A 25,784-nucleotide genomic window follows, 5' to 3' on the forward strand; every position below is an offset into this window, starting at 1 on the left:
TAGACAGACAAACCGACAGACATATAGCCGTTTATATATTAGATTAGAGAGATGGTTAAAAAGAAGAATCTATAAAGAACCTCTACCTTATAGGTCTTACACTGTCTTCCGAGCTCCTGTCTCTGCCTAATCACTACAATGTTTTTTTTTTTTGTTATTTTTACATAGGCATCACCACATTATCAAGGCCAATAGGCCACTCAAGGATAAGGGTTAAAGAGTGTACAGTATGTTACATGCCTGTGCTTGTTTTGCAAGTACTTCTATGGAATATGCTCTAATGAACATACTGTACTTGTACTTTCTTACTGTAAGTATCCTCGACCAACCCAACTAACAGCAAAATCCCACCTCTTCAGTGTAGAGGTCCTCACATGTTGGAAAACTTTCTACCCTAATAGCTTCTTTCCTCAGACGGCTTGTTTTTAGGATTTCCCTCTTGCTCCCTATTTTCATCATTGCACCATCATGCAGAAATTTAAATGTAATATGAACAAACATCTTGCTGCACAACTCCCCACTTAGGAAGTTCCCTATAAATCTGGCCCCTAATTGCAATAGTCCCTTATATCTCAGTATCAATGTGCAATGTTTAGGTTGAATAAATGTACAAGATAAAGATACTTACAGTGTAAATCCAGCTGGGATGAGCAACATTATGGCCGCTACGATGAATATAAATCCAGTGTAGAAACGCAACGTGCTAGCGTAGATCACGGTAAATATTAGAGGAGCAAGGAAATGGATCAGACTTTCTCCGCAATGCATTAAAGCAAACAAGGAGCCTAATAAAGAAGAAAATATATATATATATCAAAAATAGTTATGTAACATTTTTGTAAACAGTTTGCAAACTTTACGTAAATGTGTAGAGAGGATATGTGCATTATTGCTATCAAGAAACAATCAACAAAACAAAGTCTTTTTACATACGTGCGCTGTCACTTGGCTTCCATTCTTTTTATTGTAGTTTTTCGATGTGTGCGCTGCGGTCATCTTGTAGTTGTTGATCTGCTTTTAACTCAAAAGGATTCTACTCATGCATTGAAGACTTGCAGAGGTTTCAAAGGTTTTATTTAGAAAATAGTTGTTCATGAGATGAGAGACCAATCTAATTCTGATTACTTCTTAACTTGTTTTTTTTTTTTTACTTAGTCTTAAGATGGTCGATGTGTTAAACTATTAGCGACCCTCCCCCACACTCTAAGTATTGGAAAATAAAAGTAAAACAAAGAGGAAAAAATATAACAAAAGAAATAGGAAATAGGGTTTATCAGTAAGACAATAGATAGGATGCTGTTTACTGGGGTAGACAAAAGAAACTTAACATGGGATTGTTGGTCAGGATGTAGCAGTGATTAACAAAAGGATGGAATAATGGATGCAGATATATTTAAATTTGGTTTGCAGGCCACTTTAAGATTGGCAACTGGTTTTATGACACTGGGAAATGATTTGCAGAGACTAGTGTTTTGTGACGTTTTTACAAAAGTACCCAGTTCACGATGATTCGGAGCATTTTTGCAACAGTCGATGACAGTTTGCATTGAGAGTCTAGTGAGATACTTAACAACAGTCAAGACTTGGGGACAGTTGAAGGCTGATCATGGCTGGGACCAGATCAAGAGAGCCTGAACAGACCAAAATGAGCTGATGAAAACTGACAGACATAACCTCGACAGCAGAACATACATGTAGATTTTAGCATTTAGAGACGGAGGGGGTGGGGGTCATACATGCAGCAAGAGTCCAATGAATATATCCAGACTGTGTCGGAGTCAGTGTTATCTTGTTTTTTTTTTCTCCTTATGTTGGGACTGATCTATAGATTTTAGTTTTACTGGTAATTTAAAATCTTAAAATATGTATTTTATCATTAGTAACAACAATGGAAATGAAGTTTTACATAAAAACAAAACAAAAAATTAAAAGAATCGTTTTTGGTGTCAGAAAATGAGCACAATTTTTCCAATTTTGATTATCATACCCAAAAATTTCTGATTATTTATCCCAACATTAATAAATCTTGAAAATTTCATTGACTGGATAATTTTTTTGTGTGGGTTTTTTTTTTTTTTTTTTTTTTTTTTTTTTAAATCAGGAAAGGAAGTTATTTTTTTTATTTAAAAACAAATTACCTTCATTTTCATTATTTGAATATATTGTTGAGTATTTAAAATAATATAGTTTCTTAATTGAAGGTTAATCATAAATTTTATGGGTATTTAAATTTGAAAAGGAAATTTTATAGATATTTTATGAGTACGGTAGGATAAAATATTGGCTTGGCTAAAAAAAATTCATTTATTTTTTGAATGTCATCTTTCCTATATTACTAAAGATCATTTTATATTCTTGTTGTTCAAATGCTGTATTTGATGTAGCGACTATGATAACCTCAGTGTGTAATAAGCCTCTCAGTTCTAACATTTGTTTGCATTTCAAACTTTGAAATAGAAAATCAAGACAGAAAAAAAAAAAAAGAAATTGGAGAAACCGGCATATGACGTGGATGCTTTTATGGAATGGATGTGATAAAAATGGTTTGCTTGATTTCAAAAACGAAATTTTTCAGTGAGAGATGCTCGTTGCTCTGAACAACCAAAGATGATCGATAGTGACCATGTAAAAAGCCATAGTTGAACAAGATTGATGTTTGATAACAAAACAAATTACAGACATTCTTAAGATAACTAAAGCAAGCATGGAAAATTAATTGCCTCAATATACACTAAAAAAAAAAACAAGCAGACTTTTTCACTAACCCAATATTTTAAGCATTTTCTTTTTAGTTTCAAGAGACTAAGAAGAAAAAAGAAATAGAAGCTGAAGAAAAAATAGACCGTCTATGATTGAATGTATATTTTGCACAGGAACTTACCTTGGTCTGTAGGGTGAATACCACGGGAAACAATAGCTCGCATCATCGGAAAAGGTAAAAGTTGGAATGCAAGCAACAGGATTGCTGAAATAAGAAATAAAATGCCTTTTAATTTTTCTCTTTCAGATAAATTTATAAATTAAAAACAAGAAAATTACAAGATTTGATTAGTATGCTGTATTTTTCTTCTGCTCTATTCATTTCCTTTCAACTCTTTATTTCTTTTACTCTTTATCCATTTCTTTTCAACCCGTTATTGCAACATAATCATTACTACAATCATCGGATTTTGATATTCAAGTTGTTGTGAGTGTTCTGCACTCTAGGATGGGCAACACCAGGCAACATCTCATACGTGTTCTCCATATAGTCCGAGCCAAAGGGTGACTGCATATACTGCAGGAGGTTGGCATATGGAGTTAGTCCCAGAAATGGCTGAAGAAGTTTACGATCTGAAAATTACTTTATTTCATATATATTTTTAAGATCTTTTCTTTTTAATATTTCTTTATATTATTGTGAAAGCAGATGGAGAGAAAGAGAGAGGAAAAGAAAGAGAGAGAGAGAGAGAGGAAAAGAAAGAGAGAGAGAGAGAGAGGAAAAGAAAGAGAGAGAGAGAGAGGAAAAGAAAGAGAGAGAGAGAGGAAAAGAAAGAGAGAGAGAGAGAGGAAAAGAAAGAGAGTGAGAGAGGAAAAAAAGAGAGTGAGAGAGGAAAAAAAGAGAGTGAGAGAGAAAGGAAAAGAGAGTGAGAGAGAAAGGAAAAGAGAGTGAGAGAGAAAGGAAAAGAGAGTGAGAGAGAAAGGAAAAGAGAGAGAGAGAGAAAGGAAAAGAGAGAGAGAGAGAAAGGAAAAGAGAGAGAGAGAGAAAGGAAAAGAGAGAGAGAGAGAGAAAGGAAAAGAGAGAGAGAGAGAAAGGAAAAGAGAGAGAGAGAAAGGAAAAGAGAGAGAGAGAGAAAGGAAAAGAGAGAGAGAGAGAAAGGAAAAGAGAGAGAGAGAGAGAAAGGAAAAGAGAGAGAGAGAAAGGAAAAGAGAGAGAGAGAAAGGAAAAGAGAGAGAGAGAAAGGAAAAGAGAGAGAGAGAAAGGAAAAGAGAGAGAGAGAAAGGAAAAGAGAGAGAGAGAGGAAAAGAGAGAGAGAGAGGAAAAGAGAGAGAGAGAGGAAAAGAGAGAGAGAGAGGAAAAGAGAGAGAGAGAGGAAAAGAGAGAGAGAGGAAAAGAGAGAGAGAGAGGAAAAGAGAGAGAGAGGAAAAGAGAGAGAGAGGAAAAGAGAGAGAGAGAGGAAAAGAGAGAGAGAGGAAAAGAGAGAGAGAGGAAAAGAGAGAAAGGAAAAGAGAGAAAGGAAAAGAAAAAGAGAAAGGAAAAGAAAGAGGAAAAGAAAGAAAGAAAGAAAGAGGAAAAGAAAGAAAGAGAGAGAGAGAGAGAGAGAGAGAGAGAGAGTGAGTGAGAGAGTGGGAGGGGTGTTTAAAATCGGGTAACTACTTATCTAAATGAATAAATCCAAAAGTGTGGCCCATTTCTCGCACTTACAGTAAACTTAAAATGTCCTAATTCAAATTAATTTAGTGTTACAACATGACAGATGCAATATCTTTTTTATATATTGCTTCTGTATGTGAAATATCAGTCACAAGGTTAATTTGTACATTGTTTTTGATAAAAGACTTTATTAATTAACTATTATTTATTGTTTTTTTAATTCAATGATTGTTTCGATTGTAATACAACAAATAGTTCTATTTTGTAACATTGTTGGATTCATAAGAAAAATAATTAGCACTAGTGGGGAGGGGGGGACACCTGGCTTTGTCCGGGTGTAAAATACACTTAAATATATTTTAATTTGTCCAGATTTTGTATATATTATTATAGAGTCATGATTTCAAAAGGAAAAAAAAGAAAGTATTTAGGTGCACTTAGCTAGAATCGAAACCGAAACTGCATCATTCAAAGCCGGTGACGTTACCACTGTACCAACGTGACACACATAAACAGATTAAAAATTTTAAATAAACTAAGATGAATGTACAAAATGTTTAACAATTTTTTTCGATTTTGACACACTTTTGACCCCCTTAAAAACAATTTTAACCAGCTAAAGGCCTATAAAAGAACGGCCCGTAAAACATCCAATCATTTGAGGCCCCTAGTTTCACTCTGCGACTTTTAGTTTCAGAGGAAATAGAGTTTGGGAATATAAAGACAGACAGACAAACATATAGATGTTTGTATATTAGATTTATATTCGAAAGTTTCTCTCTTTATGCAAGTGAAAAGCAAATTGGTTTCTTCTTTCTTTAACAAAAATAAATTTGTATTCTAATTACCAAAAAATGTTAATGTCTATTTATCTGTAGGAAACTAAACATTGATGTTATTTTATTTTTTTTTTTTTGCATAATTTCATTACTGCCCTCTTTTACCTCTCAAACATCGAGTTCATAAAGAAGTTAGGAACATTAATTTTCCTCTCACTAATATGTTGCAATATATATATATGTGTGTTTTTCAATTGTTTCATTTTACTTCACTCCAAGTTCTCAGAAATTAAGGGGCCCATTCTTAGGGGCTAACACTTGATCTCTATACGAGATACATAATTATTTGGATATTCTATTAAAGTTCTCCATTACGTCTCCGATGTTCAGTTAATAAAGAAATAAAAAAAAACATAAATTTTCCTTTCCTCAATTGACCACTTAACTATGTTAAAGTACAGCATAATCACATTGACACACCGGTTCCCGCCGGATCACCGAAGTTAAACAACGTTGAACCTGGTCAGTACTAAATGGATGACCATTTGAGACTTTCAGGTGCTGTATGTGCTCTCTGCTTATCTCGGCATTGTTTCCAGTCGTCCTGGTCTTCTCTTTGCCACTGGACTCAAACAGTGCCGATTCAGGAGAGGTGTGGTTGGGGATTGCGCAACCCTTGCCTCACAATTACATGCGCTACTGCCCCTAAGGGGTATCCTTTGTCTTTCAAGACTGAACGGAAGCATGAGTGGATGTTAGAGTATATCTTTCTTGTGGTCTCATGGTTTTATCAGATTCCATGACAAGAATTTCTTCTAGTCTGGTGGAGTATACAGCCTAGTGCTGTTAATATAGGCAACATTACTTGGAGAAAGTGCACCATTCCTCGTATAGCCATACCAAGGGAATCTTATTTGGTCTTCGAATACTATGTCATTTTGAATTGTTGGCGTAGTTTTTAGTGATATTAACTTTGAAACGCTGTTATTTTTGAATTTTTTTCTGCTACTTTAGCGTTTTTGTAAAAAGCTTTAAGCTCTTCTTGTTATTCGTATGGTGATTGTCACTTCTTGACAGAAGAAGACCATCTTTCCCTTGCTTTATTGTTGATTATTCATCCATATTCATATACTTTTGAATATTGTTTTTTTAATCTTTATTTTTTTTATTCCATTTATACGTTTTATAATTTTTTAAAATTATTTTTTATTTAAATTTTTTAATTTGTTTTTATTATATATATATATATATATATATATATATATATATATATATATATACATTTATACACATACATATATATATATATATATATACACACACACACACACACACACACACACACACACACGCGTGATCAAGATGCATCAATTTCTATCTACTTTATTTGCGTTTGTTATTCGTATATATATGAACGTATCGCCCTTATTTTTTTTACTAGCCTGGATGCCCGGCATTGCCTGAGTGTTTGGAGGTGTGTGTTTAACTAAAAAAAAAAAAAAAAAAAAAAAAAAAGTTGTAGTAAGTTACATTGACCAAAACGTTGTGAAAATGACACTATATGGGAATAGTAGTCAGAAGGAGCCAAATAATTCAGAGGATCTGTGTCACTAAACCTATTTCGCTAGTATCCTTTTGAATTTTTCATGTTTTTTTTTTTATATCGTCTGGTTTATGCAGGGGCAGATAAACATAGATTAATCATGCTTCAAAATGTCTTTTGGCAAGAGAAATAATTCATGGGTACAAAAAAAAAAAACCCCAAAAAACTTATTTCTCTTTAGTTATAGAAGTATGTAACTTAAATACTATATATCCATCTAACACTGACCCTATCGGCCAATAACCTCTGAGCTATTTTAAATGTGTAAGAGACGAACAGAATCTTTATAGAAATATGAGAACAGTGAATTACTTACACGCCCTCTCGTGATCGATTTAATTCAACCTACAGATTTAGCAATTACTTATCGACTAATCTTTTACAGAGATATGAGAAGACATTTAATATCACACACACACACACACACACACACACACACACACACACACACACACACACACACACACACACACACACACACTAAATAAAACACTCATTTTATTTCATATAAACGTCCAACATTTTGAATTCTATCGACCTTATTAATTTAAAAAAAAAAAGAACAAAAACAGTAGCCTATCTTTAAATTCTAATGGCTATATGTTTTTTTTTTAATTCACTCATTCCATGCTATAAACTCTTTACACATTTTGAATGCTAATGGCTATTTTTTTTTTTTTTTCATTTCACATTACAAACATAGCAAATAATATATTTTCAAATATTGTACTGGTATTTTATTTCTTACAAAGTTTTGAAATAAAGACGGAATGTTGATGAATACATAATTTTGGTTTGTTCCTTTTTCAAACGTTTAGAGTGCGTTTAGACATGATTGAAATCCGAAAATTGGAAGAGAAGCTGCAAATACCTTATAATATGTTTTCATTACGCCATTTTGATTTAAAATGGCATGATTGAAACATACAAGGTATTTACAGCTTCTCTTCCAATTTTCGGATTTTTAATCATGTCTAAACACACTTTATTTCCTTTTGATGGATTGACTGTTGCTATTTCTTCTGATGAGTTAAGAGCCAAATAGATTCACTAATCGAATAATAATTAAGAGATTGATTTTGTGCCACGAAACAGATACTGTCAAGAATTGTAAATGTCAACTGAATTAAAGGAATAAATTATAAGATGGTCAACATCATGAAATTTGGAATATAGACTTTTCTCATTCATTCATTATATATATGTATCCATTAAGTTTCACAAAAATCGGCGGTATCTGAATTTTCATGAACTGCTTCTACCCCTCTTTACTTGAAAATGAACTAAATATAGCCCAGATTACCCACCCTTATGCCCCGTAGCTGTGTTCCAAAATTCATATTGATTCGTTAATTAGTTTACGAGTGAATGATATACACAGGAATATCTCTTTCTGTGCCTGGAAGTGTTCTTAGATAGACTTTGTATCCAAATCAAAAGTATTGAATATATATAATCGAAAAAATCCCATTTAGGAATAATCTGATGTTGATCAAAATTAACACTTTTATACAGCCTAACATCAAGAATGCATTTGAGAAGTTTTATCACTGTACAAGCAGAAGAACCAGACATATAAAATCAACAGTAGGTTATTTGATAAGACAAGGACACATTCGAAATTAATGTTTTCGCTTAGAGCACAATTGAACCATGATACTCGACTTTTGCATTTTAAACTTTAATTCATTATATAAAAATTCCTTAACAGTAGGTTCTCTACAGTGCAATGTAGACTACAATGTATTGTGGACTAAGTCATTGCGAGGAGGCATGTGAGCATCCTACCGGTGCACCAGTGGATTTCCGACTAGAACAGTCAATCGATTTGATTGATGAATGGGCGATTTCACTGATTTTGATGACAAATAAAAGTATTGGAAGTGCGAGACATTTGTTGATCATTGTTTAATCTGGGGCAACATCGAGTCTCCTTGCTAGTATGAACACATGCCTATTTTTCTATAAACAGAGATTAAGCAATAATGAGTATCTGAGATGGAATTTGAAATATGTTGACCTAGATTCCTGCGAGTCCACAACCACTTAGAAAATCTTTAAGTGATTTCTTAATGATATTCAATTATTAGCTCTTATTAATTATGCCTATTATCAAGAATCAATTATTATTTATCGATCACAGAGCAGAAAAAATGTATTTGCATAAATCAATCTGTAAAGAATTATTTTTTTAGAATATTCGAAAGTTTGGAGATATTTTTAATTGTATCTACATAGGGTGTTGTTAAGTGTTGAGACATTATGTTGAACAAAGATGGCGGCAGTAAATCAAAATCGGCGAAGAATCAATGCAGTTACGATTTCGAATGTTGAATAATTCTTAGTAACAAAGATGGCAGTGAAAAAAAAAAAAAAATCAATGTAGTTCCAATCTTGACTCCTTTCGAGACAGAGGCCGACGGCGAAACTGATTGAATCCAAAATTCAACATTGTTTTTATAATAACTTTTGAAGCTTCTGATTGGTTGATTGTTATAACTGGTTATAAAAAGGATCGTTAAAATCATTGGAGTCATACCCTCATTAGAAGTCAAAAATATTTTAGCAGGTGTTAAGCAGAAGAAAATATTTGCATTATTTTTTAATTTTTTTATAACATTTATTTATTTATTTTATTTATTTATTTTTTTACAACATTCAACGTGCATACCGTCAATGTCCACATTTTTTTTAATACTGTTCATATTTAATTTTCCTCTGAGGTCATCAGAACTAAGGCTGGCTTTAAGCCTCACATTACCATCATATCATTTTCATATCATTTCTCTATATGCATCCCTCTGCATATACATGCCTAATAGGCTTTTCTATCGGCCAACTGCTAATATCACTTCCCTGCTATACCCCCAGAGCATTAAAACTAGGGCTGTGACAACAGCATATTCTTTTCATTGCTTTGACTCTTGAGTATATATATATATATATATATCCATTAATATCTTCTGTTTTTATATAGACTAATGTGGTTCTCAGTTGATTGACTGTGTCGGATATATATACTCGAGAGTCAAAAGAGTGAAAAGAATATTCTGTTGTCACAGCCCTAATTATAAGACATTACATCAACTAATTACCACTGAATTTTACCAAATGATGGTTTTTTGAAAAAAATCGACATAAAAGCCCAGGACGACTGGAAACAATGCTGAGATAAGCGGAGAGCACATACAGCACCTGGAAGTCCCAAACGGTCACCCATTTAGTACTGACCAGGTTCAATGTTGCTTAACTTCGATGATTCAACGGGAACCAATGTATCAACGTGATTATGCCGTATTAATCATTACAGGTAATTATTTTGTTAGATATAGGTAATTATTTTGTTGCAACATAACTTAATTAATTACGATATTGTTACGCTTTCAAGTCGAGCAAATGTATGAGACGTTTTTAAATACTTTCAAACTTTTAATAATCGATTCAGTTATAACTAGGCATGTGACAACAGCATATTCTTTTCATTGTTTTGACTATTGAGTATATACCCGTTACTATCTTTTATGTTTTTATATAGACTGATGTTGTTCTCGATTGATTAACTGTGTCTTAATATGTCGGATATATATTCGAGACTCAAAAGAATGAAAAGAATATTCTGTTATCACAGCCCTAATTATAAGACATCCTGAGGTTGAACTTCCTGCTTTTGGTTTTAGCAGACGGTCTTTTGAAAAACTATGAAATCTCCTATTGTTACCGGGAGGTGATAATGGTTTAGTGGTTAATGACATTGACGACCTGGGTGTTCCAAGTTCAAATCCAGTTTGTTCCACAAAAATCACTTTCACTTAGGATATTGGCAACCTTGCTGTGTCACCTCCTAAATACCGAATGTCTTTCTAGAAAGAATTCTACCTAGAAAAATATTAGTGAAACCAATGTAAACAATAAAATTTTTGGATTCATATGATATTATGAGGATGACCTTAACTCTGAAATTTCTAAAATGGGAAGAATGATAGGTGACAGTGGCAAAGTGGTTAATGACAACCAACTGAAAACCTAGGTGTTCCAAGTTCAAATCCAGTTCATTCCAGACAGACACATTTTCATCAAACCCACACTTGACCTTGTGTCTAACCATTCTGGAGAGGAGGTAAATGAAATTAAAAAAAAAAAAAAGGAGAATTAACCATTTATTCCTACGCATTGTTTCTGATATTATAAGAAAAAAAGAATCTATAATGTAAATCCCCTGTAACTGTAATAAGTTTACAATGATGGTCCAAACTCAAAAAGGTACTCCATAATAAACACTGAAAAAATTTCAACATTAACACTTTCGTATTATTTGGATTATTCTGACTACTATTCTCATCGTGAGTTTTATTTGCACAACATTTCGGTCGATGTAACCTGCGACCTTCTTCAGGTGTAGCTTGTTAAACACCGGAATCTTTCTGTCGAACTTGACAATCATCACAGAATTTTGAAGAGAACCCTTTATTTAATGCATATGTTAGCATACTCTCATTCCATCAGCCATGACTAGATAGAAGTCCTACGTGATTCGCAATTGTATTTTTAGTGTCACCCGAACTGAAGATTGAATATGCAACCTTCAGAAGAGCATCACTTACCACTGAATTTTACCAAATAATTCATCAACTATGCCACATGTTCGTGCAGATTCTCAAGTTCGACAAGATACACCTGAAGAAGGTCGGAGGTTACATCAACTAAAACATTGTGCAAATAACATTCAAGATGAGAACAGTAGTCTGGATAATTATAATAAAAAAAAAATGAATAATCAAAAAAATATATATAAATAATAAAAAATATATAAATAATAAAAAAATATGAATAATAATAAATAAAAAAAAAAATGAATAATCAATCCTCATCACAAAAATTCAGAAACATACTAACACTTTCAACTGTTCAAAATTTGACTCTTTGCTTTAAATTTGTTGTTTTCTTTAAAAGGCAGTTACTCTCTACACCCATAAATTCATTGGTCATATATGTGAATCTGCAATCATGAACAAACTGGGAAATGGGTGCCCGACACACAAAACACATCATGCATTTCAAAGCTGGTAAGTTTTTGCCGTCATTGCATCTCTAAACAAGTCCTGCTAATTTTAAAGCATGAGTTACTTCCCTTAAATAAAGCTGAAAGTCGGTTTGAACACATTAGGAAGATCTGACATGGAGGTCCACTTCTCCCAGATGGCCAGAGAAAGGACAGGGTCTACCAAAAGGGTATTCAGTGTTGGTAGTTCAGCTCAAGGGCAGTGGATGTGAGGACAATTGTAGATGGTATGCTCAGCAATCTCCTCCCCCATGCTGCACTTCCTAGAGATAGTGTCGATCACCTGGTTGATTTTGGCAAGCCAGTACTTCAGTTCAGGGTGGTGGCCACTTGGTGTCACCTGCTCCTTTAGCTCTGCCTCTGCCAAATGATTAAGCTTCAAATCTCAGTCACTAGATGTGTTTGATTCTATCAGGAGCTGCTGCATTGCCTCTAGCCATTCGTCTTATGGCTGACTCATAATGGTAGTCAATCTCAGCCTGGTCTGTAGAGCACCCCTCTTTGGCTTGAACTTGCCAGTTTATTATCAATTATGACATTTAGAGGTTGGAGAAAAGTCAGAGGATTTACTGCTTGTTGTTGTTGTTGTTGTGGAATGCTCTTCAACAAAGATGATTGCGAAGGTCTTCTTGAGTGCCTTGATCTCTGCTTAGAAGGAGGATCACCATTTGCAGGTTGGTATGGTGAAAGAGCACTGGATCAGGGGGTCACTTGGATGCTCCTGTTGATTTGATCTCATATAATGGGGGACATCATTTGTTGAGAACATAGTGGGGCATTTCTCTAAATGGCTTTATTTTATTTGCCCCCCCCCTTTTTTTTACAATGGAGTCACTGCTTATCAAGGCCCAAAGGTCACTCGAGGTTAAAGGTTAATTGTTACAAGAAAAGGTTCCCCTTTTCTTGTAAGTAAGAAAAACATTAGATAAGTGAAAATGAGATTAGGATGGACCGAGATTCGTACTTTGTAAGCAAGGTTCAGAAATGGAATTTTGCATTGTTCAGTTTCACATTGAAATAGTTTAGATATGTTTGTTGTAAAAGGAATTTTAATTATTCAATTCTTTTTATGAAAACTGAATTAAAATAAGGTCAGCAAGAGAAGAACGAACAATAGCAATTTAAAAACATATTGAAAAATAAGTTAGGTCGAAAAATAGGTTAGTGAGAATTCTTTGTCTGCAGAAATGGTTTGGAAACATGCGCCGAACCACGCATGTTTAGGCCACGTGGGTCAATCACATTTACAGACGTGAAATGAGTTCTCAATATAGGAGCTAGAGTCGAAGATCAGTTAGTGGGAGACGAAGATTGGAGGCAGTCGAGTCTGGATCGAAGTCAGCAGAGTCAGCCGGACAGAGCTGACATGAGGAGGGTCCCCCTTTGGAAGCGAAGGGAGAAAGTTTTAAACATGTAGAAACGACTTTGAATTCCTGGATGTCATCATCATTTCGACCAGCCAAATGGAATAAAAGAACATCTCATATTTTTGTAACTGCCGTCTTCGTGTCGTCATTCTGCAAATTAAAGGTAATGTGTAATCATCTTATATGAACTTTGTTCCCACTCATCTTTAATGATTCTTCCCTGTTAAAAGAACTGATCACCCCCTCTCTCCTCTAGGCTAATATAGTGTTATAACATCGACAGAACGGTATAGATGTCTTTTCTCCCTCATCACCATCGTATATATGTACCCCGCCATCTTTAATATGAACCCCCCCCACCCCCCGGTTATACAACATAATGAGTGTACGGGGATCACCATTAGTGGTGGAAATTGAGTAGAATTTGATTATTTAAGGGGATGATATAAATGCTGAAACAGTTTCTAGAACAGCCCGCTTGTGGAACTCTGTTCTGCTGGGCTGGGCTGCTTTCCAGCAGACTACAATATGGTCGTCTTCAAGTCTAATGTAAACAAGTTCTTGTTGAGTGGTGATCATCAAATCTTTTGTATGAATCTCTTGTCCGTTTTCTTCAACCACAACACTATTTTCACACATTTGTATTTAAAAATTTTTCTTGAACATTTTTACATCTTCCATAAGAGCTTTATGGCAGGATCTGCCCTGCCGTACGTAGTTTGGAGACCCCTGCTCTAACTTACTGCCACTATCTTGCATTTTAAAATGGGTCAGTGTCTATGTTAATTTGTGTGAGTGATCCCCCACTGAAAAACTCCCTGCTAGTGAGGCGGTTTCCGGTCGGGAGTTGGGAAGTGGCCATTGTTGTATATACTCGGTAGTTAGTGAGGAGTCAAATAAAATATTCTCTCTGTATCCGTTGTCGAAGTCCGTCATTTATATGTTTATATATATCTCTTCATACATATTAACAGTCCTGTATTCACTACTAACACTGGTAGCAGAGCAAAACGTGACTATGGCTTCAAAACACATTTCACCATCCGTCTTAGTTAAAGACAAATACAGCACGTGGAAAAAAGAAATGCGTATCTGGGAAATGGGCATGTCGCTTGACAAAACAAAATGCACTCCCATAGTATTTGTTTCTCTGGAAGGAAAATCCAGAGAAGCTGCATTGGAATTAGAAACAAAGCAGAAAAATGTAAAATTGCAACTAAAAAAAATGAACCTAGACCTATTGTCGGATTCCCATCAGGATCTTATTTTAATGAAACTGTTGCTAGTAACCTCAATGCCATGCATGCAGCTATAAAACAATTTATGATGTGCGAGTCTTCGGAAAAATTAAGATGTGCACTTCGGCATCAAGTTAGGACGAGTACAACACAATTTTACAAAAATGGTGATGTTTTCTATAAGAGAAATTTCTGTGATAGATGGCTTGGTCCAGGAACTGTCATAGGGTGGGAGCACAAGCAGGTACTTGTTAAACATGGAGGTACATATGTAAGAGTGCACCCATATCATCTCGTGTCTCACCCAGAAACATAGAGTGCTTCTGAAAGTGACGCTATAACTGAATCCACCATTTCACAAAATGAGCCAGAAGGATCTTCAAACTTATCTGACAAGGACGATATTACTGAAGAACCAGGAACCCTGAATGATCATGTTGCACAACATCAGACTGTGAGAGAGACACATGTACTACCAAAAGAAAACCCAATTCGCAAAACAATCACCCTTCCCAAACCAGGACAATCCATTAAATGCAAACTTGACAATGATGAGAATTCGGAATGGCGAACATTGAAGGTCATAAGTAGAACAGGCAAAGCTACAGGCAAAAATAAGCATTTAATGAATGTGGCTATGGAACAAGGTGAACCCTTTTGGCTCGACTTTAATCATGGAGTATTGGATTGGAAAGAAAATGAAGTCGAACCAATAAATAAGGATGAAGCTACCTCTGGTGATGAGGAAAATATAATGATTTCCTCTTCTAATCACGACCTGGAAATGGCAAGAGAAAACGAACTCCAAATCTGGGTTGAAAATAAAGTGTACACCCAAGTGCCTGACCAGGGCCAACCCAAAATATCCACAAGATGGGTTTACACAAATAAAAATGTCAATGGCAAACAGGTCTATAAAGCTAGGCTTGTGGCGAGAGGCTTTCAGGAAAGGGATGCAAGCAACATAAGAAATGATTCTTCAACCTGCTCTAAAGAAAGTTCACGCATAGCTTTGGCTATAATGTCAGCTAACCATTGGGTGTATAACTTAAGTCAATGGACATAAAAACAGCATTTTTACAAAGTAAAGAGTTAGACCAACTGATCTATTTGCATCCTTCCAAAGAAGCCAATGTACCTCCAGGATATGTTTGGAAACTCTCCAAATGTGTTTATGGATTGACTGATGCATCGAGGTCATGGTACCTGACACTCAAAGAAGAATTATTGAAATCGGGAGCAGTGGTTTCAAAATATGATCAAGCCATATTCACATGGAACTTTGGAAACAAGCTGCATGGTATTATGGCTACTCATGTTGATGATTTTTGCTTCGCAGACTCAGAAATATTTCAGAGCAGAGTTATAAACCGGATTCGTCACTTGTTTAAGATCAAATCTGAGGAAGTTGCTGAGTTCCAGTATATAGGATTAAGTATAAAGAAAAACAGGAATGCTGTTAAACTTGGACAGGACGAATATATCAAAAAGCTAAAGTGTATCCCACTAGAAGCAGGCAGAAATTTGAAAGATGCAATATCATCAACAGAGGTTACGGAAACCAGGCAATTGATCGGTCAACTTAATTGTTAGCCACACAAACCAGACCTGATCTTAATTGTGATGTTAGAGAGTTAAGTTCAATGCTAAAACAAGATGTAGAATGCTTAAAACAGGCTAACAGGGTGGTAAAAAAGCAAAAAAAGAGAAATGTCATATAGATATTCCAGACTTAGGGAACCTTGAACACCTAAAAATTGTTGCATACAGTGATGCTTCTTTTGGCAATTTAACAGATGGAGGTTCATAGGGAGGCTATATACTTTTTTAGTTGGAAGCAATGACAAGTATGTGCCCATTGCCTGGCAGTCTAAATGTATTAGAAGAGTTGTCAAAAGTACTTTAGCTGCTGAAACTTTAGCCATGGTTGACATGGCAGAAGCCTGTATTTTTTATCAAAAACTTTTGTTAGAAGTATTACAACTGAAAGATGATATCAATAACATTAAGATCTTCTGTAAAACAGACAATTCCTGCCTTTATGATTCTGTACATTCCTCAACACAAATTTTGGATAAGAGACTTCGCATAGAAATGGCTATTTTAAGAGAAATGAATGACAGAAAAGAAATTGAAGAAATCTCTTGGATATCAACTTACAAATTGCGGACTCCTTGACAAAGAAAGGAGTGCCATCATTCAAGATCCTTGGGTTCATATCCGAACCAAAGGAATCCTCTGTATAATGTAAATACCCTGACCCCTTTTTTTCTTTTGCAGATTACATGATGCCCAACTGAAAAGAAGAGAAAAGAGGGGAAGAACTGTTAATTTGTGTGAGTGATCTCCCCTGAAAAACTCTCCCTGCTAGCGAGGCAGTTTCCGGTCGGGAGTTGGGAAGCGGCCATTGTTGTATATATTCGTAGCTAGTGAGGAGTTGAATAACATATTCTCTCTGTATCCATTGTCGAAGTCCGTCATTTATATGTATATATATATCTCTTCATACATATTAACAGTCCTGTATTTTTCTACTAACAGTCTAGTCATGCAAACTACTGACACTTAGAAAAACACTGAGCAAGTGTTTTTGATTTCTTGTAAATAGCTACTTTATTAGCAAAGTATTCAGGGTACTTTTTATCTGCTAAGTGTAAATATTTATAGTTATGAATACAAATAAAACGTTTAATAAGGTTATTAAATTTCTGTATTTTCGCTCTTCTTAAGGAAATCACTATTGAAACCAAGACAAAAAAAATGAACTTGATGCAAGAGTTTTTCTTTGTTTTCATAATTGAGCTGCTCTTCGTATTTAAAGAAAGTAGAAAGTGGACCTTATGTTTACTTTCGGCAAACTCATAACACTCTCTTACATTATTTTGCCTTTTAGTCCTCGTATTCCATGGGCGATATTTCTGATGAAAGGGAAAGAATTGCTGTTTTCTGGGTCAGAATCTACGAGGGGCGTGCAATAAGTAATGTCCCTCACTCACTTCCAGTTGTCTGATCTACCTGAAATTTTGCATGTGCAATGGTTTATATCTCTACGGGTTATGTGGCAAATTACAGCTCTGAACTAATTGTGGTTTCTGTTTTACAGGTGTTTGAATTGAGTCAGGTGTGAAATGGAGCCTGTTGAATGTCGAGCAGTGATCCGATTTTTGTATTTGAAAGTACACACACCACAAGAGACTTTTGATGAAATGAAAGAAACTTATGGTGATAATGCCCCATCATATGAACTTGTAAAATGCTGGCATCGTGAATTCAAACATGGCCGGAAGTCTGTGGAAGCAGCTCCCAGACCTGGTCGCCCCCCCCCCTTCGGCCATTGATGAGGCATCTGGCCGTCAAGTTGAGGCTGCCATTTTGGAAGATTGGCACATTACTATTCGCCAAATAGCCCAAGATGTCAAGATTAGTACAGGGTCTATGGAAACTATCATTCATGACCATTTGCATATGCATAAGGTGTCTGTCAGATGGATTCCCAGGTTGCTCACACAATTCCAGAAGCAAGAATGCGTTGAGTGCTCGAGGATGAATTTGGAGATGTGCCAAGAAGAGGAGTCAAAGTTTTTCAAAAGACCTGGGTCCATCACTATGATCCAGAGACCAAAGCCCAGTCAATGCAGTGGAAGCACTTGGACCAGGACGGAGTAGTGATGACAGATTTCCTGGCAGGAGCCTATTATGCTTCACTTTTAAGGAAATTAAGGGAAGCTATCAAAATCAAGAGGCGGGATAAAATCAGCAAAGGTACCCTCCTCCTGCAGGACAACACTCCGGTCCACAACTCGCATGTCACCAGATCAGAAGTACCGATGTGTGGTTATGAAATCCTTCCCCATCCTCCCTACTCTCTTGAACTTGCACCCTATGACTTTCACCTTTTCCCAGCCATGAAGTTGTTTTTGAAAGGAAAGCATTTGCCAGATGATGCAGCCTTGATTTCTGAAGTCACGTCGTGGTTGAAGGACCAACCTGGGGTGTTCTACAAAAACGGTCTCCAGAGCTGCATCAAACGATGGGAGAAATGCATAAGTTTGGGTGGTTCCTATGTAGAGAAAGACTAATAATTGTGCCAAGTTTCATTGCTCTACTGCTATGGGAAGTGGGTCAGGGGCATTACTTATTGCACGCCTCTCATAACACATCATCAACTAGTTTTTTGATCTTTAAGTAGTAATTTTTAAGCTCCTGACAACAAGTGGTTTCATGCTTTGTCTGGAGCGATTCCCATACACACACACACACACACACACACACACACACACACACACACACACACACAAATGGAAATATGTCTTGAATCTTTGTACGAGGCTAAAATTTATGACCAACAAAGACTGAAAGAAACCTACTACAACTACTACTGTTAATAATAAACAATTCATAGCTGAACTATTTTATTATTAAATTTTGACGAGTTGTAACTTGTCAGGTCAATTCGGTATTGTCTTAATCTGCTGTTAGATTTAAGATGGAGATGCTGACTTATTGCTTATCAAGTAAGGAAATCTATTCTCATAACCAATCACATTATTCAACCACCAACCTCAATCGAGCTGGTAAAATAGAGCAATCGTTTCCAGTCTCCAATCTCTTTTTCTTTTTTTTCTCTCGCACAGTAATAACATGAAACAACACTTATGTTCATTGTTCCCCGACAGAAATTATTATTTCACAATTGTTTATGCCTAAAAGAAGAGATTTTTTCCATTTCTCAACATTTGTCTTTGTAACATTAGTGAAAGTATCAGATTTACCCATTTTCCAGAACGTTCCATATTCAGAAACTGATGGAACATTTTATATAGGGTGTTTTTTTTTTTTGTTTTTTTTGAGATTGTAACCTTTAGTTATTTTGAGTTCAGCTTGGTCTGGCAATTTATTATGTGGTTTCAGCAGGACAGAGCCGCATGCAACACAGCACATGATATGATACATTTACCGAGAGAAACATTTGATGACTAAATGATTTAACAAAATGGACCTGTCAACTGTCCATCTTGTTCCTGCAATTTAACTCCATTAGATTATTTTTTTGGGGGATATGTAACGTTCCATGTCTAGACTGGTAAACCTGACAAATTGCTGCCAAAGTTCGCTACTCTAAAATTAAAATCAGCTTTGCCCCTAAAATAAAGACTTTTTATTCACACCGGCAGCATCTCATTTGCATATGATCGATGAGCAATCACATTAGTCTGCACATACGTTGAGGATAAAATTAACTGGGCTTCTCCATTTGTTTGTTTTTCTTTTATTCAGCCACAGTAAAGACGATGGTCATGGCTGAACTCTACAAGCCGCACAAACAGATGGACGTTTTTGTGGCAAATAATTTCCTCTATGTTAACACAATTCAATTTCAAAGATAAATGTTTCTGAGGCACCCATCTCTTAGAGATCTCTTTTCAATCTGGTTAATTTTTTTTTTTCTACACTGCATTTCATCTTTAAAAATTATATAAAACATAGAACAAATTAAAACCTCTTATATAGGTAATATTGTTGGAACCATATGTAAATAATGTTCTAATTTTATGTTATGCAGACCTTTAGACAAATTAATCAAAGTTTTAATGAAAATAACTTTTCTATTACGATGTCGTTTGCTTAAAGCATTGTATGTGATATATGTATATGTGTAAGTATTAGAAGGCTATCACAATGCAATAAATGAAACGCACTCCTATTGGGAAGGAATATAAAACAAGTGATTTTTTTAGATGAAGATACATTTTTTTAAAATTTTTTTTTTTCATAGGCATCACCACATTATCAAGGCCCAGAGGCCACTCAAGGATAAGGGTTAAAGAGTGTACAGTAGAAATTGGACAATATAGTAATCATTAGTAATGAAAATTTGGTAAATTTGATAACTTATATGGAACGGCTCATCAAGAACTTATTTACTTTAGACTTGAACACAACCATATTGTAGTGAGCCGGAAAGCAGGAAAACGGAAGACAATTCCACAGGCGTGCAGTTCTAAGAAAGAAGCTTTGTTCATGGAATCTACGTTTAGGTTTAGGCACAGATAAAGAGTGGGGGGAATTATTGATAGTGTTTACAGCTAGACGAGTGTTTCTTGTGAAAGTTAGGCGAGGGGGGACCATAGATTGAAGCTCAGTCGAACACTTTCCATGAAAATAACGATACATCAGAGACAAACTCGCAACATCTCTTCTGTGAGATAGAGGTTGCAGCGAAGAGAAAAGGACATCTCCTACGAGGCTACGAAGTCTATTTTGAACTCTATCAAGACAGGACAAGTCCTTTCTAGCAGCTCCTGCCCAGATGTGGCAACAGTATCGGAGGTTACATTGCCTGATACGTTGTGAGAATACCAACCAAGACAAGAACAGTAGTCCAAACAATCTAAATGATACAAAATTATCAATACTCGTTTAAAAAATTCAGAAATATTGTATCAAATTTATACTAACTCGAATTTACACAAAAATTGAAATGACTCGATACTCTTTCCGTTTCATAGAAATATTTTCTCTACCTTAACGCAATTTTGAATTCTTTTGAATTTATTTTGAATTCTAATGACTGTGGTTCATCGGAAAAAAAGAACAAAACTATTCTTTTTCATCATTCACTAACAGCCATTGTGAAAATACATCTGAAGAAGGCTATGGGTTACATCAACCGAAACGTTGTGAGAATAACAATCAAGATAAGAATAGTAGTCCAAACCATCCAAATAATACAAAGAGATTTTCTACTTATTTTTTCAATAATGAATCTTACTTGATTAGTCAAAAATTTATATTTCACGGAAAAACCTCTTCATCAAATGGTAAGCGTTTTAAATCTCTTGAAATCTGTGTGGACTAGTAATGTTGTTTTATAATTATACTGCAGTAAATGGAATAAAATAAAAATTTTATTCATCTGTTTATTTGTTTTTGTGAAGGTAACCGAATCTACACGCAAACTAGGTTATTCAATTAATTTTTTATATATATTATTTATTTAATAGTTATTTATTTTTATTATAGGGAAAGGGGTATAATCAGAAATCATATACTAAGCCTGTTATTCTTTAAATATTATGATTTTTTTTTTACATGAGAAGCACCATTTATCAAGGCTTGAAGGCCACTTGAGGATAAGGTTTTATAAGTGTACAGTAGTCACTGAGACAACAGCATATTAATAGTGGTGGAAATGGATTATTTAGGGGGAGGCTCAACAAGAACTTGTTTACATTGGACTTGAAGACGACCATGTGATAATCAGCTGGAAAACAGACCAGCAGAACAGAGTTCCACTGTTCATAAACAAACTTTGTTTATGGAATTTGCATTTATATTTGGGCACAGATAGAGAGTTGGGGGAAACTTGATTGTTGTTGTAGCTAGACAATAGTTTTTTTTTTGGGGGGGGGGCTCAGCAAGCAGAGACCATAGACTGAAGCTCAGATGAGCACTTGCCATGAAAATAATAGAGCAGAGACAGGCTCGCAATGCCTCTTCTGTGAGAAAGTGGTTGCAGGGAAGAAAAAAGAGCATCACCGATTTTTCAAAGCCAGCTTTAAACTTTGTCAAGGCAGGATAGGATGCTTCAAGCAGCTCTTACTCAGATATAGCAACAGTACTCCATTTTAGGACATATCTAGCTCTTGTATAGATTTAATATTATATTTTATTTTAATTATAGGGTGGAACGATAAAATTGTCACCCTAGAAAAGACGACATGATTCCATTTCCATTCGGTGAAAACTGGCTTTCTTTTTGCTGCAGATCATTTACTAGTTGGTCAGTTGTGTACAAATCCCAAGAGCAATAAAAGCCTTCTATCATGTCTGAAAGTGACACAATGTTCAACAAGCAAGATCGGAGATGGGCCGCTGTACAACTCATGCTCTCTACCAATCCAAGTTATGACGACAAGATCATTGCCAGAACCCTTAAAATGCATTGCTGGATTGCTATGAATAATAGGGATGTGCCCAGGATGATGAAAACAAAGTTTCTGGCCACGGTTATCGCCTTTGGTATGGTTTCAAGTGAAGCCAGATCATGCCACCTCACATCTTCAAAGTCGGCTTGAAAGTCAACACCAAAATGTACCTGGATGTGCTGAAGAGTGTGGTGATCGCCTGGTGCAATCAGGTGGCCGCTAGCAGACACTGGGTGTGGCAGCAGAACTCAGTACTGCCCCACAAGTCCAAAGAGACCCAGGTTTAGCTTCAGAAGTAATGCTACGACTTTCTACCCTTCTCTTACTGCCCCCACCTCTCTCCTCCCCTGACCTGAACGCGCTGAACTACTTTGGTCTTATGTCGTGAACATCATCAACATGACCTCCCACAACATCAAAGCCAGCCTGATCACCGTCATCTGCCCAGCTCCCGTGAGCCCTTCTGGAAAAGGTAAGCTCCCAGTTTCGGACCTGTATCAAGGCAGTGATTGAGGCTGAAGGTGGCTATATTGAATAGATGTCAGCTCTACTTCATAATCAAGTTATCTGAATTTTTTTAATAAAAGTTTTAAAGCTGTAGTGTTGTTTTCTTTAGGGAAACACTTCTCATTCCATCCTTTTTTTTTTTAATAATATTTTTTTCTAATTAACTGATAACTTTATTTTCTTCCATACCATGGCAAGAGTTAATGCAACCCGCAGCAAATGAGATAAAACAAAATTGGATTCTTTAAACAAAATTAAATAAATAAATGCAAAAAAATCATGTTTTGTCTTTCTTCTCGGCACATTTTTTAAATTTACAATTTAATTTTCTCACGTTTAAAAAGAATTGCTCCAAAAGACCAAGGTCTTTTTTTTTTTTTTTTTTTAACTGGAAGGTCACCACTTATAAAGGTTTAAGGATCGACCCCTATGGCACACCTGCATTTATATCAAGTTGTCTTGACCAGACGAGTGTTGACCAAGGTAAGGATCTATTAGGCATGTGTACACAGTGTGATAATGTATGGAAGTGAAAGCTGGACAGTGAGGGTTGAGGATATGTGTTGCATGGAGAGAAAGGATATAAAAATGATACCATGAGTGAGTCTTAAAGTTTGGACAGTATAGGGAGATGTGTGCAGCACAGGAGACGTTTGGTTTGGTCACATTGAAAGATGAAGGACTTTGATAAAAATTGGAATAGAGATTTGTTTTGTAGCATTATATCTGGATTTTAATCTTTATAAAGAAACATAAAAGTTGGTACAAGTATTCTTCTAATTTATAAACAAGGCTCGTTCCAGAAGTAAGGCCTTCTATTTTTTTTTAATTTAAAAACTAAAACGTTGAAGAGCAACAAACACGGAAGTGGTACCATTAAACCGAGCGATCCTTCTGTGCTCCAGAATTTATTTTTCTACCATGCACTTTTGCCAGCCTCTTTTGATGCCTCGGTTGTAAAAGTCACATCTTTGTTGTCACTCTGAAATCGACAAACCCATCTCCTAACTGTGCTGACATCAACTGCATTGGCTTCGTAAACGTTCAACAGGTACCAGTAAATGTTGATAGAGTTATTTTTTTATGTATGGAAGAATTCAATCCCGCATCTCTGCCTCTGATGCATTCCCATGACAGTAGTTGCTGTCTTAGTCTCACACCATCAATATCTGCAACAGAGAGATGAAACTTTCAAGCCATAAATGCATAGGTTCAGTCATCATAACAATGCCATTTGCAATACCCTCTGATGAATTCAGACAGAATAAAAAGTAGAAGGCATTTCTTTTGGAATGTTCCTTCGTATAATAATAGAAAATTAATTTTATTTATTGCGGACTATTATTCTCATCTTAATTGTTTCACAACGTTTCAGCCAACTATTCCTCTGACCGTCGTGAAACAACTAATAAGAGAGCTAAGTAACGTTTGGTCAATGTCGACTTCATCATATCAAACGGTAGCTTTCATTTCGAGACGAGACGCTCCCCCTAATAAACAGGGAGCGGGTTTTTAAAAACAAACAAACCGATTTATTGACCTCATTAAAAACTGTCCCGCACAAAATGCTAACTGCTGAATAGCTATCGCCATCACATCAATCAAAAACGCGCACCTGTTTTTTTTTTCACACTTTACTATTTTCCAACTGCGCGTCGTCAAGGCTTCAGTTTTTTTTCAAGGGCACCTGTTTTTTTTTTCACATTTCGGGTTTTTTTCACACACACCTACAAACACCTGGGAAACGCCGGGTACTCCTCGCTAGTCTATTTATATAAAAGGCAAAATGTGTGTGACCATTTCGTGTATGTCTCGCAAAGGCTTCTTTCGCACATGCTCCCGGGTTTGTTACTATCGCTTAGAACTGTTTATATAGGCCCTAGATAATAATATCTAGGATTTGGGAAAGTGCGTAGCGTATAGATTTATTTACATTGACTTTTACCAAATTATTGCTATTTTGGCTACTCGCGTGTTGATTGGGCTTTTTCGTATAAGAAGCGAAACTAATTCAAAGTTAACAACATTCTTTGCATTGTGCTGGGAAACGTCCAGAAGCAATCAGCTTTGATCAATGTGGGGACAAAGTCCTCTCATCAGACAATTGCTAATCAATCTGGAAAATGGGGAGCTGGTTTCCCCCTTCCAACATCTGTTGGGGAAAAAACCAGTCAAAGTTGGGTAAACAAACCCAAGTTAACTGCGTGACTTCTATTTGACCTCAATAATTAGGTCAAATAGAAGCAGCAGAGTTAACTTTTATTGCGCCCACCTGTCAATAGTTAAATAAATAAATTCAAACATATATCTCTTGTATGTCTCCTTGGCCCAGTGGTTAACGTCTTACGTGTTTTTTTTCACACTTTAATTTCCAACTTTGCCTCAAGGGTTCGGGTTCGATCCTCATACTCACCTACCAAAACTTTTTATTTTATTTTAACCCCCCCCCCCTGGATAATTCAAGGCTTGAAAGCACAGATCAACAAAGTTTCCGGCCACAGTTATGGTCTTTGGTGTGGTTTCAAGTGAGGGCCAGATCATGCTACTTCACATCTTTGAAGTCAGCTTAAAAGTCAACACCAAACTGTACCTAGATTTGCTGAAGAGTGTGGTGATCCCCTGGTGTAATCAGGTGGCTGTTGGCAAACCCTAGGTGTGGCAGCAGGACTCTGCGCTGGCCCACAAGTCCAAAGAGACCCAGGTTTGGCTTCAGAAGGAGTGCTACAACTTTGTACCTTTCTCTCACTGCTCCTCCCCCGACCTGAACCTGCTGGACTATTTCCTTTGGTCATACGTCGAGAACATCACCAACATGACCTCTCACAAAACCGAAGCCAGCCTGATTGCCACCATCTGCCCAGTTTCCACAGAGTTCCCGCCAGCGCTTGCTCCTAGTTCTGGACCAATATTGAGGCAGAAGGCAGCTACATAGAATAGATGTCAGCTCTA

At 35.9% G+C, this 25,784-nt stretch overlaps 1 protein-coding gene across 1 annotated transcript in view; it reads right to left on the reverse strand.

The window, feature by feature from the left end:
* Positions 1-25,784, reverse strand: part of LOC145291434 (proton-coupled folate transporter-like) — a 42,987-nt gene that overhangs the window by 6,714 nt on the left and 10,489 nt on the right. Inside the window, exons 2-3 of the mRNA XM_080137277.1 lie at positions 2,882-2,965; positions 629-785 (exon numbers count right to left, since the gene is read on the reverse strand). Of these exons, the coding sequence (XP_079993403.1) occupies positions 629-785; positions 2,882-2,965 (241 nt within the window). The remainder of the gene's footprint in view (positions 1-628; positions 786-2,881; positions 2,966-25,784) is intronic.

Source organism: Euprymna scolopes, chromosome 12, assembly GCF_053919585.1.
Source record: "Euprymna scolopes isolate OS-2025 chromosome 12, ASM5391958v1, whole genome shotgun sequence".
Classification (NCBI taxonomy): Eukaryota; Metazoa; Mollusca; class Cephalopoda; order Sepiida; family Sepiolidae; genus Euprymna; species Euprymna scolopes.